The sequence below is a fragment of the Ranitomeya variabilis genome, chromosome 6, assembly GCF_051348905.1.
Source record: "Ranitomeya variabilis isolate aRanVar5 chromosome 6, aRanVar5.hap1, whole genome shotgun sequence".
In the NCBI taxonomy this organism is placed as follows: Eukaryota; Metazoa; Chordata; class Amphibia; order Anura; family Dendrobatidae; genus Ranitomeya; species Ranitomeya variabilis.
In genome coordinates, this window is record NC_135237.1 from 104,737,527 (window position 1) to 104,752,873 (window position 15,347).

The 15,347-nt window shown below is 45.0% G+C and overlaps 1 protein-coding gene across 1 annotated transcript in view; it reads left to right on the forward strand.

Moving 5' to 3' along the window:
• The first annotated feature begins 10,192 nt into the window (after positions 1 to 10,192).
• The window catches only part of LOC143783228 (uncharacterized), a 66,556-nt gene continuing 61,401 nt past the window's right edge, over positions 10,193 to 15,347 (forward strand). Inside the window, exons 1-2 of the mRNA XM_077271646.1 lie at positions 10,193 to 10,546; positions 11,162 to 11,924. Of these exons, the coding sequence (XP_077127761.1) occupies positions 10,419 to 10,546; positions 11,162 to 11,924 (891 nt within the window). The 5' untranslated portion in view covers positions 10,193 to 10,418. The remainder of the gene's footprint in view (positions 10,547 to 11,161; positions 11,925 to 15,347) is intronic.

Sequence of the window (15,347 nt, forward strand, 5' to 3'; positions counted from 1 at the left end):
AGGGCATGTCCGTTATCTGGGTGATATGTGATCGCTTCTCCAAGATGGTCCATTTGGTTCCTTTGCCTAAGCTGCCTTCCTCTTCCGATCTGGTTCCTGTGTTTTTCCAGAACGTGGTTCGTTTGCACGGCATCCCTGAGAATATTGTGTCAGACAGAGGATCCCAGTTCGTTTCCAGGTTCTGGCGATCCTTTTGTAGTAGGATGGGCATTGATTTGTCGTTTTCGTCTGCTTTCCATCCTCAGACTAATGGACAGACGGAGCGAACCAATCAGACTTTGGAGGCTTATTTGAGGTGTTTTGTCTCTGCTGATCAGGACGATTGGGTGACATTCTTGCCGTTGGCTGAGTTTGCCCTTAATAATCGGGCTAGTTCCGCCACCTTGGTTTCGCCTTTTTTCTGCAACTCTGGTTTCCATCCTCGCTTTTCTTCGGGTCATGTGGAGCCTTCTGACTGTCCTGGGGTGGATTCTGTGGTGGATAGGTTGCAGCAGATCTGGAATCATGTGGTGGACAACTTGAAGTTGTCACAGGAGAAGGCTCAGCGCTTTGCCAACCGCCGCCGCGGTGTGGGTCCCCGACTACGCGTTGGGGATTTGGTATGGCTTTCTTCCCGCTTTGTTCCTATGAAGGTCTCCTCTCCCAAATTTAAACCTCGTTTTATTGGGCCTTACAAGATATTGGAAATCCTTAATCCTGTATCTTTTCGTCTGGATCTTCCTGTGTCGTTTGCTATTCACAATGTATTTCATAGGTCCTTGTTGCGGCGGTACATTGTGCCTGTAGTTCCTTCTGCTGAGCCTCCTGCTCCGGTGTTGGTTGAGGGCGAGTTGGAGTACGTGGTGGAGAAGATCTTGGATTCTCGCCTCTCCAGGCGGAGGCTTCAGTACCTGGTCAAGTGGAAGGGCTATGGTCAGGAGGATAATTCCTGGGTGGTCGCCTCTGATGTTCATGCGGCCGATTTAGTTCGTGCCTTTCATGCCGCTCATCCTGATCACCCTGGTGGTCGTGGTGAGGGTTCGGTGACCCCTCACTAAGGGGGGGGTACTGTTGTGAATTTGCTTTTTGCTCCCTCTAGTGGTTACTAGTTTTTTGACTCTGGTTTTTCTGTCATTCCTTTTATCCGCACCTGGGTCGTTAGTTAGGGGTGTTGCTATATAAGCTCCCTGGACCTTCAGTTCTATGCCTGGCAACGTAGTTATCAGAGCTAGTCTGCTGTGCTCTTGTCTTCTGATCCTGGTTCCAGTTATATCAGCTAAGTCTGCCTTTTGCTTTTTGCTATTTGTTTTGGTTTTGTATTTTTGTCCAGCTTGTTCCAAATCTATATCCTGACCTTTGCTGGAAGCTCTAGGGGGGCTGGTGTTCTCCCCCCGGACCGTTAGACGGTTCGGGGGTTCTTGAATTTCCAGTGTGGATTTTGATAGGGTTTTTGTTGACCATATAAGTTACCTTTCTTTATTCTGCTATCAGTAAGCGGGCCTCTCTGTGCTAAACCTGGTTCATTTCTGTGTTTGTCATTTCCTCTTACCTCACCGTCATTATTTGTGGGGGGCTTCTATCCAGCTTTGGGGTCCCCTTCTCTGGAGGCAAGAAAGGTCTTTGTTTTCCTCTACTAGGGGTAGCTAGATTCTCCGGCTGGCGCGTGTCATCTAGAATCAACGTAGGAATGATCCCCGGCTACTTCTAGTGTTGGCGTTAGGAGTAGATATATGGTCAACCCAGTTACCACTACCCTATGAGCTGGATTTTTGTATTCTGCAGACTTCCACGTTCCTCTGAGACCCTCGCCATTGGGGTCATAACACCAGTCACGTAGTATATTGCTCCTCCACGTTTGTCACAGGTTAAAAAATAAAAAATAAACATATACTCACCTTTCCGAGGGCCCATTGTAGTCCACGGCACCTTCCGGTCCCAGGGTTGGTCTGAGCGCAGGACCTGTTATGACGTTGCGGTCACATGACCGTGTAGCGGTCACATGACCGTGACGTCACGGCAGGTCCTTTTCGCGTAGGCGCGCAGGACTTGTCATGACGGCGCGGTCACATGACCATGACGTCATGGCAGGTCCTTCTGCCATACGATATTGCAACCTGTAACGGAAGATGGTGGGCGGCACGAGTGGCTCAGCGGACTACAGAGGGTGAGTATAGCAGGTTTTTATATTTATTTATTATTTTTAACATTACATTTTGTACTATTGATGCCGCCTAGGCAGCGTCAATAGTACAAAGTTGGGGACGCACAGGGTTAATAGCGGAGTGCGTTACCCACGGCATAACGCGGTCCGTTACTGCCAGCATTAACCCTGTGTGAGTGCTGACCGGAGGGGTGTATGCGGGCGCCGGGCAGTGAGTGCGGGGAGTAAGGAGCTGCCATTTTTTTCCGGACTGTGCGCGTCGCTGATTGGTCGCGGCAGCAGCTGCCGAGACCAATCAGCGAACGAATAACCGCGACAGAAAGACGGAAGTACCCTTAGACAATTATATAGTAGAAGGCCGGGGTCACACTTGCGAGTACAATGCGAGAAACTCGCACAAGTCTCTCGCATCAATACCCGGCACTGCCGCCGGCACTCGGGACCTGAGTGTGTGGCTTCATTTATTTCTATTCAGCCGCACGCTCCGGTCCCGGTCCCGAGAATAACCATTTTTAAATTTAAATCCGGTCCCGAGAATAACCATTTTTAAATTTTTTTTAAATTATTTTTAACATTATATCTTTTACTATTGATGCTGCATAGGCAGGATCAATAGTAAAAAGTTGGTCACACTTGTCAAACACTATGTTTGACAAGTGTGACCAACCTGTCAATCAGTTTTCCAAGCGATGCTGCAGATCGCTTGGAAAACGCTAGCATTCTGCAAGCTAATTACGCTTGCAAAACGCTAGTGTTTAGCGGGAATACACATGCCAATTCCACATGCGATATACCCACTGCAGGAGTTGCAGAATTTCCACAGAAATTTCCGCGGCAATTCTGCAACGTGTGCACTTAGACTTAGAGTTAAATCTGTCCTGAAAACTGTGAGTTTTCTGCAACATATGGAGTATTATACTCAAATTCGGACTCACAAGATACCATAGCCAAACGAAGAGACCCTTTAGATTAAAATACAAATCTTTATTAAGGTATTTAGATGAAAGCAATAAAACATATTAGAAAAGACTATATACATGTAGTTACAGAGGGCTCAGTCGGAGGGAATTACTCATCAGTCCTGAATTTGAGGTACAGTATATGTACCATCTGTAGTACAAGAAATCAGGCAAAAACATACAATACAAGTCCAATGACCACATATAGGACAATGTACTTGCAGCAGAATATTAAATGCAGTGGTTTCATCAACACCAAATAAATATTGTATAAATGCATAAATCATTGGAGTATTATCCTTTAACTCCTGAACGTATTTTCGTTTTTTGCATTTTCGTTTTTTGCTCCCCTTCTTCCCAGAGCCATAATCTGTTTAATTTTTAGTCAATATGGCCAAGTGAGGGTTTGTTTTTTTGCAGGACGAGTTGTTGTTTTGAACGACACCATTGGTTTTAACATATCGTGTACTGGAAAACGGGAAAAAAATTTCAAGTGCTATGAAATTGCAAAAAAAGTGCAATTCCACAATTGTTTTTTGTTTTGCTTTTTCACTATGTTCACTAAATGCTAAAACTGACCTGCTGTTATGATTCCCAAGGTCATTATGAGTTCATAGACTCCAAACATGTCTAGGTGTTTTTTTATCTAAGTGGTGAAAAAATAATCCAAAGTTTGCTAAAAAAAAAATTGCACCTTTTTCCGATACCCATAGCATCTCCATTTTCCTTGATCTCGGTTGGGTGAGGGCTTGTTTTTTGTGCGCTGAGCTGACCTTTTTAACCCCTTCATTACGGAGCCCTTTTTCATTTTTGTGTTTCTGTTTTTTCCTTCTTCCCAAAGCCATAACTTTTTTTATTTTTTCATCAATATGGCCATGTACGGTCTTTTTTTTACGGGACAAGTTGTACTTTTGAATTACACCATTGCTTTTACCATATCGTGTACTTGAAAACGGGAAAAAAATTCCAAGTGCATTGAAATTGCAAAAAAAGTGCAATTTCACAACTGTTTTTTCGAATTTTTTTTACCATGTTCACCAAATGCTAAAACTGACCTGCCATTATGATTCTCCAGGTCATTACTAGTTCACAGACACCAAGCATGTATAGGTTCTTTTTTATTTACCGTATATACTCCAGTATAAGCCGACCCGAGAATAAGCCGACCCCCCTAATTTTGCCACAAAAAACTGGGAAAACTTAATGACTCGAGTAAAAGCCTAGGGTGGGAAATGCAGCAGCTACCGGTAAATGTCAAAAGTAAAAATAGATACCAATAAAAGTAAAATTAATTGAGACATCAGTAGGTTAAGTGTTTTTCAATATCCATATTGAATCAGAAGCCCCATATAATGCTCCATAAAGTTTATGATGGTCCATAAGATGCTCCATATTAAAATATGCCCCATGCAATCCTGCATAATGGTTAATAATGGCCCCATAAGATGCTCCATAGACACATTTGCCCCATATAATGCTGCACAAATGCTGATTATGGCCCCATAAGATGCTCCTTAAAGATATTTGCCCCATATAGTGCTGCACAAACCTTGATTATGGCCCCATAAGATGCTCCATACAGACACTTGCCCCATATACCGTAATGCTCCATAAACGTTAATTATGGCCCCATACAGACACTTGCCCCATATAGTGCTGCACAAATGTTAATTATGGCCCCATACAGACACTTGCCCCATATAGTGCTGCACAAACGTTGATTATGGCCCCATACAGACACTTGCCCCATATAGTGCTGCACAAAGGATTATGGCCCTATACAGACACTTGCCCCATATAGTGTTGCACAAACGCTATGGCCCCATAGATGCTCCATACAAACACTTGCCCCATTTGCTGTTGCTGTGATAAAAAAAATCACATACTCACCTCTCCCGTCACTTTCAATATTCACCTGCTCCTCGTTCCGGGCACTGCTCGGTCTTCAGTGTCTTCTGCACTGAAGTTCAGGCAGAGGGCGTGCACTAACCATGTAACCGCGCCCTCTGACCTGAGCGTCACTGCAAAAGATGCTGAAGACGGAGCGGTGCCGGAATGGGGAGCAGGTGAATATCACGCAGCGCTCCCCTCCCCGTTATACTCACCTGCTCCTGGCGCTGTGAAGTCCCTGCTTCCCTGATGCGGCAGCTTTTTCCTGTACTGAGCAGTCAACGTTACCGCTCATTACAGTAATGAATATGCGGCTCCACCTCCCATAGAGGTGGAGCCGCATATTCATTACTGTAATGAGCGGTACTGGTGACTCAGTACAGGAAGAAGCTGGGGCACCAGGGAGCCGGGGACCTGCAGGGACCGCGCCAGGAGTAGGTGAGAATAATTAGACAGCCCCCGCTCTCCCTCCCCTGCCAACCCCTGGGTATGACTCGAGAATAAGCCGAGAGGGGGACTTTCAGCCCAAAAAAGTGGTCTGAAAATCTCAGCTTATACTCGAGTATATACGGTAAGTGGTGAAAAAAAAATCCAGTTTGTTAAAAAAAAAAAACAAATTGCGTCATTTTCCGAGACCCATAGTGTCTCCATTGTTCATGATCTTGGGTTGAGTGAGGGCTTATTTTTTGTGTGCCGAGCTGACATTTTTAATGATACCATTTTGGTGCAGATACAATTTTTTGCATTTTAATGCAATGTTGCGGCAACCAAAAAAACGTAATTCTGGCATTTGACTTTTTTCTTATTACACCGTTTAGCGATTGGGTTAATGCTTTTTTATATTGATAGATCAGGAAATTCTGAAAGCGGCGATACCAAATACAGTATGTGTATGCTTGATTTTTTTTTTTAATTGTTTTATTTTGAATGGGGCGAAAGGGGGATGATTTGAACTTTTGTATATTTTTTTAAAATATTTTTAAAAACATTTTGTTTTACTTTTGGCATTCTTTGATAGTCTCCATGGTAGACTAGAAGCTGCTATAACTCGATTGGCTTTGCTGCATACAGGCGATGATCAGATTTCCTGTATGTAGCAAAATTGCTGACTTGTTATGAGTGCCGACCATTGAGCAGCGTTCATAGTAATCCAGCAGTGACAACCTTAGAAGTCTGCTGGAGACCTCTGGTTGTCATGCCAACCCATTTGCGATCCGCGGTCATGTGACACAGGTGCCAATGGGCAGGATTTTCAGCCCTCTTGCCAGAAGCGCATATTAAATGTCACTGTCAGAGTTTGCAATTCCACCCGCGGCTGTTAGAGGCACATGTCAGCAGTTCAAAACAGCTGACACGTGCCAGCAAAGATGTGAGCTCAGCGCCAGAGCCCACATCAAAGGGAGGGAGTCTGAAATCGGTGTTCTATTACACCCGATGTCGGAAAGAGGTTAAACTAGAACACAATGCAACATAAAGTTACTAAGATGAAAAGACCTTTGCCAGACACCTAAACAAATCACTGTGGGAGCATAATGTCAAGGACGGATCAAACTTCCCCACTCACCCCAATGTACGTTTCGCCATCAGCTTCTTCTGTGACTACATGTATATTGTCTTTTCTAATATGTTTTATTGGTTTTATCCAAATACCTTAATAAAGACTGTGTTTCAATCTAATGGTTCTCTTCATTTGGCTCTAGTATCTTGTTAGTTTGAATGTGAGTATATTCATAGGTGGAAGTGACATTTACCGTTCATTTTGAACATTATTGGGTAAACATATGGAGTATATTGCAGGTTTGAAATTACAGGCATGTTCATATCTTTGTGTGCATTTTACAACTATGTTTTGACATGTGTTACACTGTGTACACCGCCTTGCTGCAGTATTGCTATGATTTCAAGGTCACTTTACCTTTTTTTAAATTTAAGTGACTTTCATTACTTTATGAGAAAACTCTTTTACATAATTGAACTTCCACCGCAGCTCTCATTTCCTCCAGATATAAGTTCCGTCTGAAGGAGGGGAGAGTGGTGGCCACTGATTGTTTGCATGGGTCATATGACATAGCAATGACACGCGAGTCCGGTAGAACTAGTATTGACAACACTGGAATGGCGCCGGACACAGAAGTGAGAATAGGTGTTATTATTCTACTTGGGGGAAACATAGTGATTGAGAAGCTGTTGTCCTAAAAGTGGTGCAAATACATGTAACTCTTTCAAAGTGCAGTAGTATGTCACACAGCACTTTATTAGGCTAAAGAGTCATTAAAGAGAGCGCCACTGATCGACTGTAACGATAGCACTATATCTAATCTTATCCATAGTAAAAAAGCAGGGGATCAGGGAATGCATTCTAGGGGGTGGAGATTCTCATTTTGGAGCCTCCCGCTATTAGACATCTGTAGCCTGTCCTGTGAATAGGTCAAAGCTGTCTTTCATGGGAAAACCTATATGAGGTTATGATTCTCCTACCTCTGATCTCTCTTAAAGTGTTTTATTTACTGGCATTTCCTCTTCTGCTCTTTTTGTGCTGGGGTTCCACAGGGTTTTGCCCCCTTCTTTTTTCTCTATACTGCTTCTAATGGACAATGACACCCAATTATATATGGTATTCTGTGACAACTCACCTATAACTAGTGTTGAGCATTCCGATACTGCAAATATCGGGTATCGGCCGATATTTGCTGTATCGGAATTCTGATACCGAGTTCCGATATTTTTGCGATATCGGAAATCGGAATCGGAAGTGTGCGGTGCATATGGTTCCCAGGGTCTGGAGGAGAGGAGACTCTCCTTCAGGCCCTGGGATCCATATTCATGTAAAAAATAAATAATAAAAATAAAAAATATTGATATACTCACCCTCGGACGGCCCCTGGCTCTTAGCGGTGCCTCCGTTCCTAAGAATGCAGGGAGTGAAGGACCTTCGATGACGTCGTGGCTTGTGATTGGTCGCGTGAGCGGTCACATGAGCGGTCACGCGACCAATCACAAGCCGCAACGTCATCGAAGGTCCTTTACTCTGCATTCTTAGGAACGGAGGCAGACGCTTGGACCGGTGAGAGCCGGGGCCGTCGGAGGGGTGAGTATATCAATATTTTTTATTTTTATTCTTTATTTTATACATGAATATGGATCCCAGGGCCTGAAGGAGAGTTTCCTCTCCTTCAGACCCTGGGAACCATTCCGATATTTTGTGTCCCATTGATATGCATTGGTATCGGGTATCGGTATCGGCGATATCCGATATTTTTTGGATATCAGCCGATCCAATCCGATATTTTTTGGATATCGGCCAATCCAATCCGATACCGATACCTTTGCATATCGGAAGGTATCACTCAACAGCTCTCTATCTTTCTGTCCTCTCTCTATCTGAAACTGAATCTTTCAAAAACCAAACGTTTTTTGTTTCTGCCATTTCCTAATCTACCAAACCTGATTTTTCCATTTCGGAGTGTGGTACTATGATAACTCCTGAGTCCTGAACAGCACACCAGCTATCTTGGGTGTTTTCTGACTTAGATCTTTTCTTTACTCCCTATGACGAATGACTGAATCTGCCAAAATTAGAATTTGCCAAATCCCATGGATTTGTCAGGGATATTTGATTCACAGCGAAGCTTTTATATTCTGCATGTTATGTTAAAACTGCTGTAAGTTAATAATTATTAGGTAGTTTGATTTCCAAGCTACAAAACCATGAGACATTACCATTCATAAGAAATGCTATGGCTAAATGTGAGAATTATCATATAATCAGATTTCCATATGGAAATCTGGCACTAAAGAAACAAAAGCCGTCCAATACAAAGGTTTGCACATGATGCTACACTTATAGCTACACTGAAGACACGTATGGAGGATGCTGGTCTGATTAACCATTTCATTTCAGACACATTTTTTCCAGGGTATGAATGAAGCCACTGGCGGACACAGACAAAAGAGGGCCCCTGTGCAACAACAATATATGAGCCCTTTGCAGCCCAATAGCTCCTAAGAATGCAAAATTGCACCTGCTTTGGAGGTAGAAATGGGCTTCCTAAGGCCGCTTTCACATTTGCGGTTGTGTCCGCAGCGTTTAATCCGCAAATATCCGCATGCGTTGTGTATTCCTATCTTTAACATTATCGACGCATGCGTTTTTCTGTGTTCGCGTTTTGCCGCGTTTGACGACGCATGCGTCGTCTAGTCGTCTGCGTCTTGGCGCGGAAATGCAACATGTAATTTTTAGAGGCGTCATTTTGCCGCCTGGAAACGAATGCGGCTGATTGCGCAAGGTTTGCGCCGAAAAAACGCATTGTAGTCTATGTAAACGCATGCGTTTTTCTGTACATGCATTTGCTTGCGTTTGCCGACGCATGCGTCTCAATTGAGAAAAACATGTCTAGATACTGATAAGCCACCCCCCACATACAAGGTGATAAAGGGAGGGAGTGGACATTGGCAGTTCACTACTCATCAGACTGCCTTGCAGACGAGACACCCCACAGCCCCTTGGAGCAGCAAACAAGCCTCAGAACTATGTGAGTATATCCTATCCAATGCATTTCTTTTCTATAATCTGTGTCTATATGCCCTAATTTCTTTCATTTCTTTCTTTCTGCACGCATCAGAATGTCTTCTTCTTCTGATGAGGAAACGCCTGGACCTGCACAAGGGGAACATGTCAGTGAAGTGAATATTCACCTCCTCAGATTGGTAAGTATTCACTGTCACATCTACACATATGACAATGTATATTTTCCCTTTTTCAGACCACTTCTTCTACAGCGGAAGAGACTGGGCAGGAGACTGGGCAGGAGCAGCATAGTCACGGTCGGGTGACACGGCGGCATCGTGTAAGTATACCTGGCTGACTGTTTATTGTATCCTCACTTTACAATTCTTGAATCTTCATTTCTTTCTACTTCTCTCTTTCTTTCCCTTCTGCTTCAGCACCAGTGTTTTTTTTTATTTCAATATTCATGCCATTCCTCTGATTCTGTTTTCTGTCTTCCGTATGTGAATGCCTCCAATATTAATGTCCTTTTTGTTGTTAGGTTCCAGAAGGGGATGAGGAACTCATTGACAATGAACACCTCATCTCCCTGGTTCATGAGCGAGTCGCATTGTGGGACACCCGGGATCCACTGCACGCCAACAATGTGACGATCCGGAGGCTTTGGAATGAGGTGGCCGCAGCGTCGTGGGATGGCTGGGCCAATGCCCCGGCTCGGGTCCGTTCTGCATTTGGTAAGTATCGCAATGCAGTGTGATGTAGTCAATACCTTGGCCATGCTCACACAACTGTGTATGATGAGAGAAAGTCATTACTTTTTCACAGCACATACAGTTGTGTGACCACGGTCAAAAGACCATTGTCCTAACAATTATGTTTTGTTTTGTCAACAGTGTCAAAAGTCAAAACACGTTGGCGATCGATGAAGGACCGCTTCAACAAGGACCTGCGCCAAGAGAGCCAGCTTCCAAGTGGTTCTGGAGCAAGGATACGAAAATACAAGTACCACCGCATCCTTGCATTTTTGAGACCGGTCCTTGCACGAAGAACGTAAGTATATTGGTTAAAAAAGAAAAATAAAAGTTGTCTATAATGCTAACTTTTTTGGGTCACTATTTTGAATCAGTATTTGGAATCCAAAACCATGAGTGATTGATACATGCAGAAGTGGGGTACGTGTTCTTTGAATACTTTCCCTCACATAGTTCCTCTCCAGGTTTTGGCTTACCAATACTGATTTGAAATACCGAGCAAATACTGACAGTGTGATGGCAGCCTACACAACAGATCTATAGTCATCAAGTCAGGTATCAGAAATAATGAATTCATGATGCCAATGGCTCCTCAATTCATTTTTCCTGGCACTTGTCCTGGTGAGTATACAGGTGGCTTGCTTGTATAGAGATATGGCTTGTATTGCCTCCATCGTCTCTTCATATTTTACATCAGTTTTTTTAATCCCCAAGGAGTGGTTGATGCATGCAGAAGTAGAGCATGTGGTTTTATGAAACTTTTCTTCCTACTGTTGAACTCCTGGCTTGCAAATTCTGATGTAAAATTCACTCCAAATAGTGCTAGTGTGACCTTTCCCTATCTGAATGTTTATCTAACTGTTGAGTTATCTTTTTGTAAATGTTTTGTAATAATTTTTTTTTTTTTCCGCAGCACTTGGAGCTCCACTGTTGGCCCAGGTTCTGGAGCGGTCCTTCATCAGTCAGCCACAGACCCGTCCCAGCCATCCTCCAGCACTGCAGCAAGTGGGCCTGCCACACAACCTGGAGACCAGGAAGCTGGTCCATCAGGTGTTCCCCTTCCCCAGTCCTCTGCCTCTAGCCAATTTTTTATGGGCTCCTCCCGGCAGCGGCAGAGGGCCGCGGACAGGTCACTCATGCCCGAGTTTTTGCACTTGAGCTCGGTCTTCCATCAGGGACTCAAGGCGATGGGTGACCGACTGGATACTGCCATTAGTCATATAAGCACACATATCCAGGAGGTAACCACAGCCCTTGCCCAAGTGAAAGCCGACCTCCAGAGGCCAGCACATCATTTTTTTAATCAGATAGAACAGGGCATGTCGGAACACCTTAGTCCTGAGCTCCAGATTACTGTTATGCAGGCCTGCAATGCTGCTTACGTGCAGGCTATGCAGCAGAGTCGGTATTTTCAGCAAACAGTGGGGGCATTTCCAACAGTGCCCACACTGTCACGCTTTACATCAATGCCGACATCTGCTGCATACCACTGCACGGCCACCTCCATTCCAAACACTGCCGGACCGTATTATAGCACCACCAACATGCCCAGTGCAGTGGGTCAGCCCACCGCCACCACCATGACAACTGCTGCTCCTGATTGGGCCTCCTCCACTGCCACCACCATGCTGCCACCGCAGGACCCTGGCCTGGCGTTCCCCGCTACCACCACAAGAGTTCCGCCGCAGGACCCTGGCCTGGCGTTCCCCGCCACCACCACAAGACTGCCGTTGCCGGACCCTGCGCTGGCGTTCCCTGCCACCACCACAAGACTGCCGTTGCCGGACCCTGCCCTGGCGTTCCCTGCCACCACCACAAGACTGCCATTGCCGGACCCTGCCCTGGCATTCCCTGCCACCACCACAAGACTGCCATTGCCGGACCCTGCCCTGGTGTTCCCTGCCACCACCACAAGACTGCCGTTGCCGGACCCTGCCCTGGCGTTCCCTGCCACCACCACAAGACTGCCATTGCCGGACCCTGCCCTGGCGTTCCCTGCCACCACCACAAGACTGCCGTTGCCGGACCCTGCCCTGGCATTCCCTGCCACCACCACAAGACTGCCATTGCCGGACCCTGCCCTGGCGTTCCCTGCCACCACCACAAGACTGACGTTGCCGGACCCTGCCCTGGCGTTCCCTGCCACCACCACAAGACTGCCGTTGCCGGACCCTGCCCTGGTGTTCCCTGCCACCACAACAAGACTGCCGTTGCCGGACCCTGCCCTGGCATTCCCTGCCACCACAACAACGAACCCGCGCCAAACAAGGAAGGGGAAAGGCAAAAAAAAGCAAATAAAAACAATAGCTATCCCTCCCCCCTCACCTCCCAATGTGTCTGTAATGTCTGGTTTGTCTCACCCTTCCAGTGTGTCTCAGCCCTCTCATGTGTCTAGCCCAATCCCTGAATTTCCTGACCCCAGCAGTTTCATAGCGCCTTCTCCTGCCACCCCTATGTCGGCTACAATAAGCCAGACCTCACAACTGGACACCCCACAATATCGGCACTCAACCCCAAGCAGGCGCAGTTAATTTTTTTGTTTGTGTGTGTTTAATAAACCTGTGTTTTGCCCCAATAAGGTTTGGTTAATTGTGTATTTCGCCGCCATCACCACACACCGTGCGCCAATAAAAAAAAATGCGTCGAACACTTTTTTGGGGGCCACCTCCAACCTCCAGTACTTAATTAGTAGAACACTGAAGCTTGGTGTGTGTTTGGTTGAGAGATATGAGGTTGCCCCCAAAAATAACACTTGTATTTTCTCCAAAAACAGTTCTTTTTGTTTACTCCGTGACTTTTGGTCGCACACAGAAGACAAAATGGTGGTAATACACAGCACAACTATACTCAACAGGTCGTGTCTTATCAGAAACATTATTTATGACCCCTGACCTGCTGATTTTAGAAATGCATTGTATTACCTCCATTTTATCTTATGGGTACATATACATATATTTCACACAAAGTGAAGGGACAATGTACGTCATACATGGCATATCTATACTCACCCGGACAAGTGTAAGGACAAATGAATTCAAGAGCAATTAGCATCATGAATTCATTAGTTCAGACACCTGACTTGATGACTATAGATCTGTGGTGTAGGCTGCCATCACACTCTCAGTATTCCCTCTGTATTTTACAGCACTATTTGTAAGCCTAAACCTGGAGTGGAACTATGAGAGGAAAATTTCAATAAATACATATGCACCACTAAGCATTTAACTACCACTCCTGGTTTTGGCTTACAAATACTGATGTTAAGTACTGGACAAATACTGTGACACCCAACAGCCATCGTCTATACAGTCTGCGGCAAATAGCTACTAGTGAACCAAGACAGGACGCAATGAAGTCAACAACCTAAACCCAAAAACCCTAAGTGGTTTGTTAAGAAAATAGATAGGAGACATGGTTCAGAAAGTAAAACACAATTATTTTATTAGAAAAAACATTAACATTTCAAACATAACTTTACAGACCTGAAGCCACCAGTACATTTTACACCATATTGTCCTGCCATGGCACACGCCCAATGTCAGAATAAAAAAAGGCAGCAAATTGGTCTCGCATGTGGCCTACTTCAACTGTTGACCGCAGTGGGTGATGACGGTAATCAGGCAAAGGGTTTGCAACAGGTTTCTCAAGTTCTATGGTGGGTCGCTCCTTAGCCAGAATGAAATTGTGGCGAACCACACAGGCTTTTACCACCTCATCCACTGTCTCCATTTTTAGATTTATGGCAGTTGCTAGAATGCGCCATTTGGACACCATAATCCCAAAGGCACACTCTACTGTTCTGCGGGCCCTGGTTAGTCTGTAGTTATAGATCCGTTTTGTGCGGTTCAAGTCCCGACTTGAATAGGGCTTCAGGAGATTTTCACTCATCTGAAAGGCCTCATCCCCAACCATTACAAATGGCAGCGGTGGGCCTTGTGTGTAGGGGAGTGGTCGTGGCTGTGGGAAATTAAAATTTTTGCCATAAACACGTCGGCCCATATCAGCGTTTTTAAAAGTCTGTGAATCGTTGCCACGGCCAAAAACACCAATGTCCACAGCAATAAAGCGACAGTCCGCATCGGCTATTGCCATGAGAACTACTGAAAAATATTTCTTGTAGTTGAAGAACTGTGATCCCGTTCTGGCTGGTTTGATAATCCGGATGTGCTTCCCATCCACCGCACCCAAACAGTTGGGAAAATCACAAACAGTCCAAAATTTTTCAGCAATTTCTTTCCACATGTCCTCCGTGGGTATGGGTATAAATTCCTCATGGAGAACATTCCATAAAGCCCGGCACGTGTCAAAAACAATTCTGGACAGCGTGGAAATTCCAAGGCGGTACTGGAAATTAAGGGATGACAAGCTCTCTCCAGTTGCAAGAAATCTGTAGAAAGAATAAATAATTTACAAAAATGCCAAACATACATGTCAGACCTGCAAAAATTATGTCTAGCTTTTGTTTAGAATTATAACGTACCTTAAGGTAACCAGGAGACGTTCCTCTGGTGGAATGGCTCTACGGAGCTGTGTGTCCTGTCTCCGGATGGCTCCTTGAACACGATCAATCAAATCCCGGAAAGAGTCTTGTGACATCCTTGTATATTCCGGGAATTTTTCTGGGTTCTCATTGAGCTCACCATACAGGGTGTGATATGCACCACGGCTCTCCCGCAGTTCTACAATGGGGTGTTGCCAAAACCGCCTACGCCGTGTCCTTCTCTGTCTTTCCCGGTTTCGGTGTTGCTCCCAAGCAAACGCACATGTCAGAAAAATCTTGATGCTCAGATCCAGTTTGAAGTAAAAGCTATCCATGTGAAGATCCATCTTGTCACAGGATACAGGAGCAAAATCTGAAGATTTCAGCTGTCCTATGGTCTATATATAGATTTCACATAATACACGCCCTCTGTAGTCCCATTGGCTGTTTCTTATGATCTAGATTTTTCTCTAGTAAATTTTTGCAACATGCGCACAAAAAACGCAAGCGCATGGAAAACGCAAGCTGTCATGGTTCCCAATGGCAGGGAAACATCAGAACACAAAAATTACCTCTAGGGAAATACCCTGAAAGATGATAGCAGCCCCCCACATGTAAT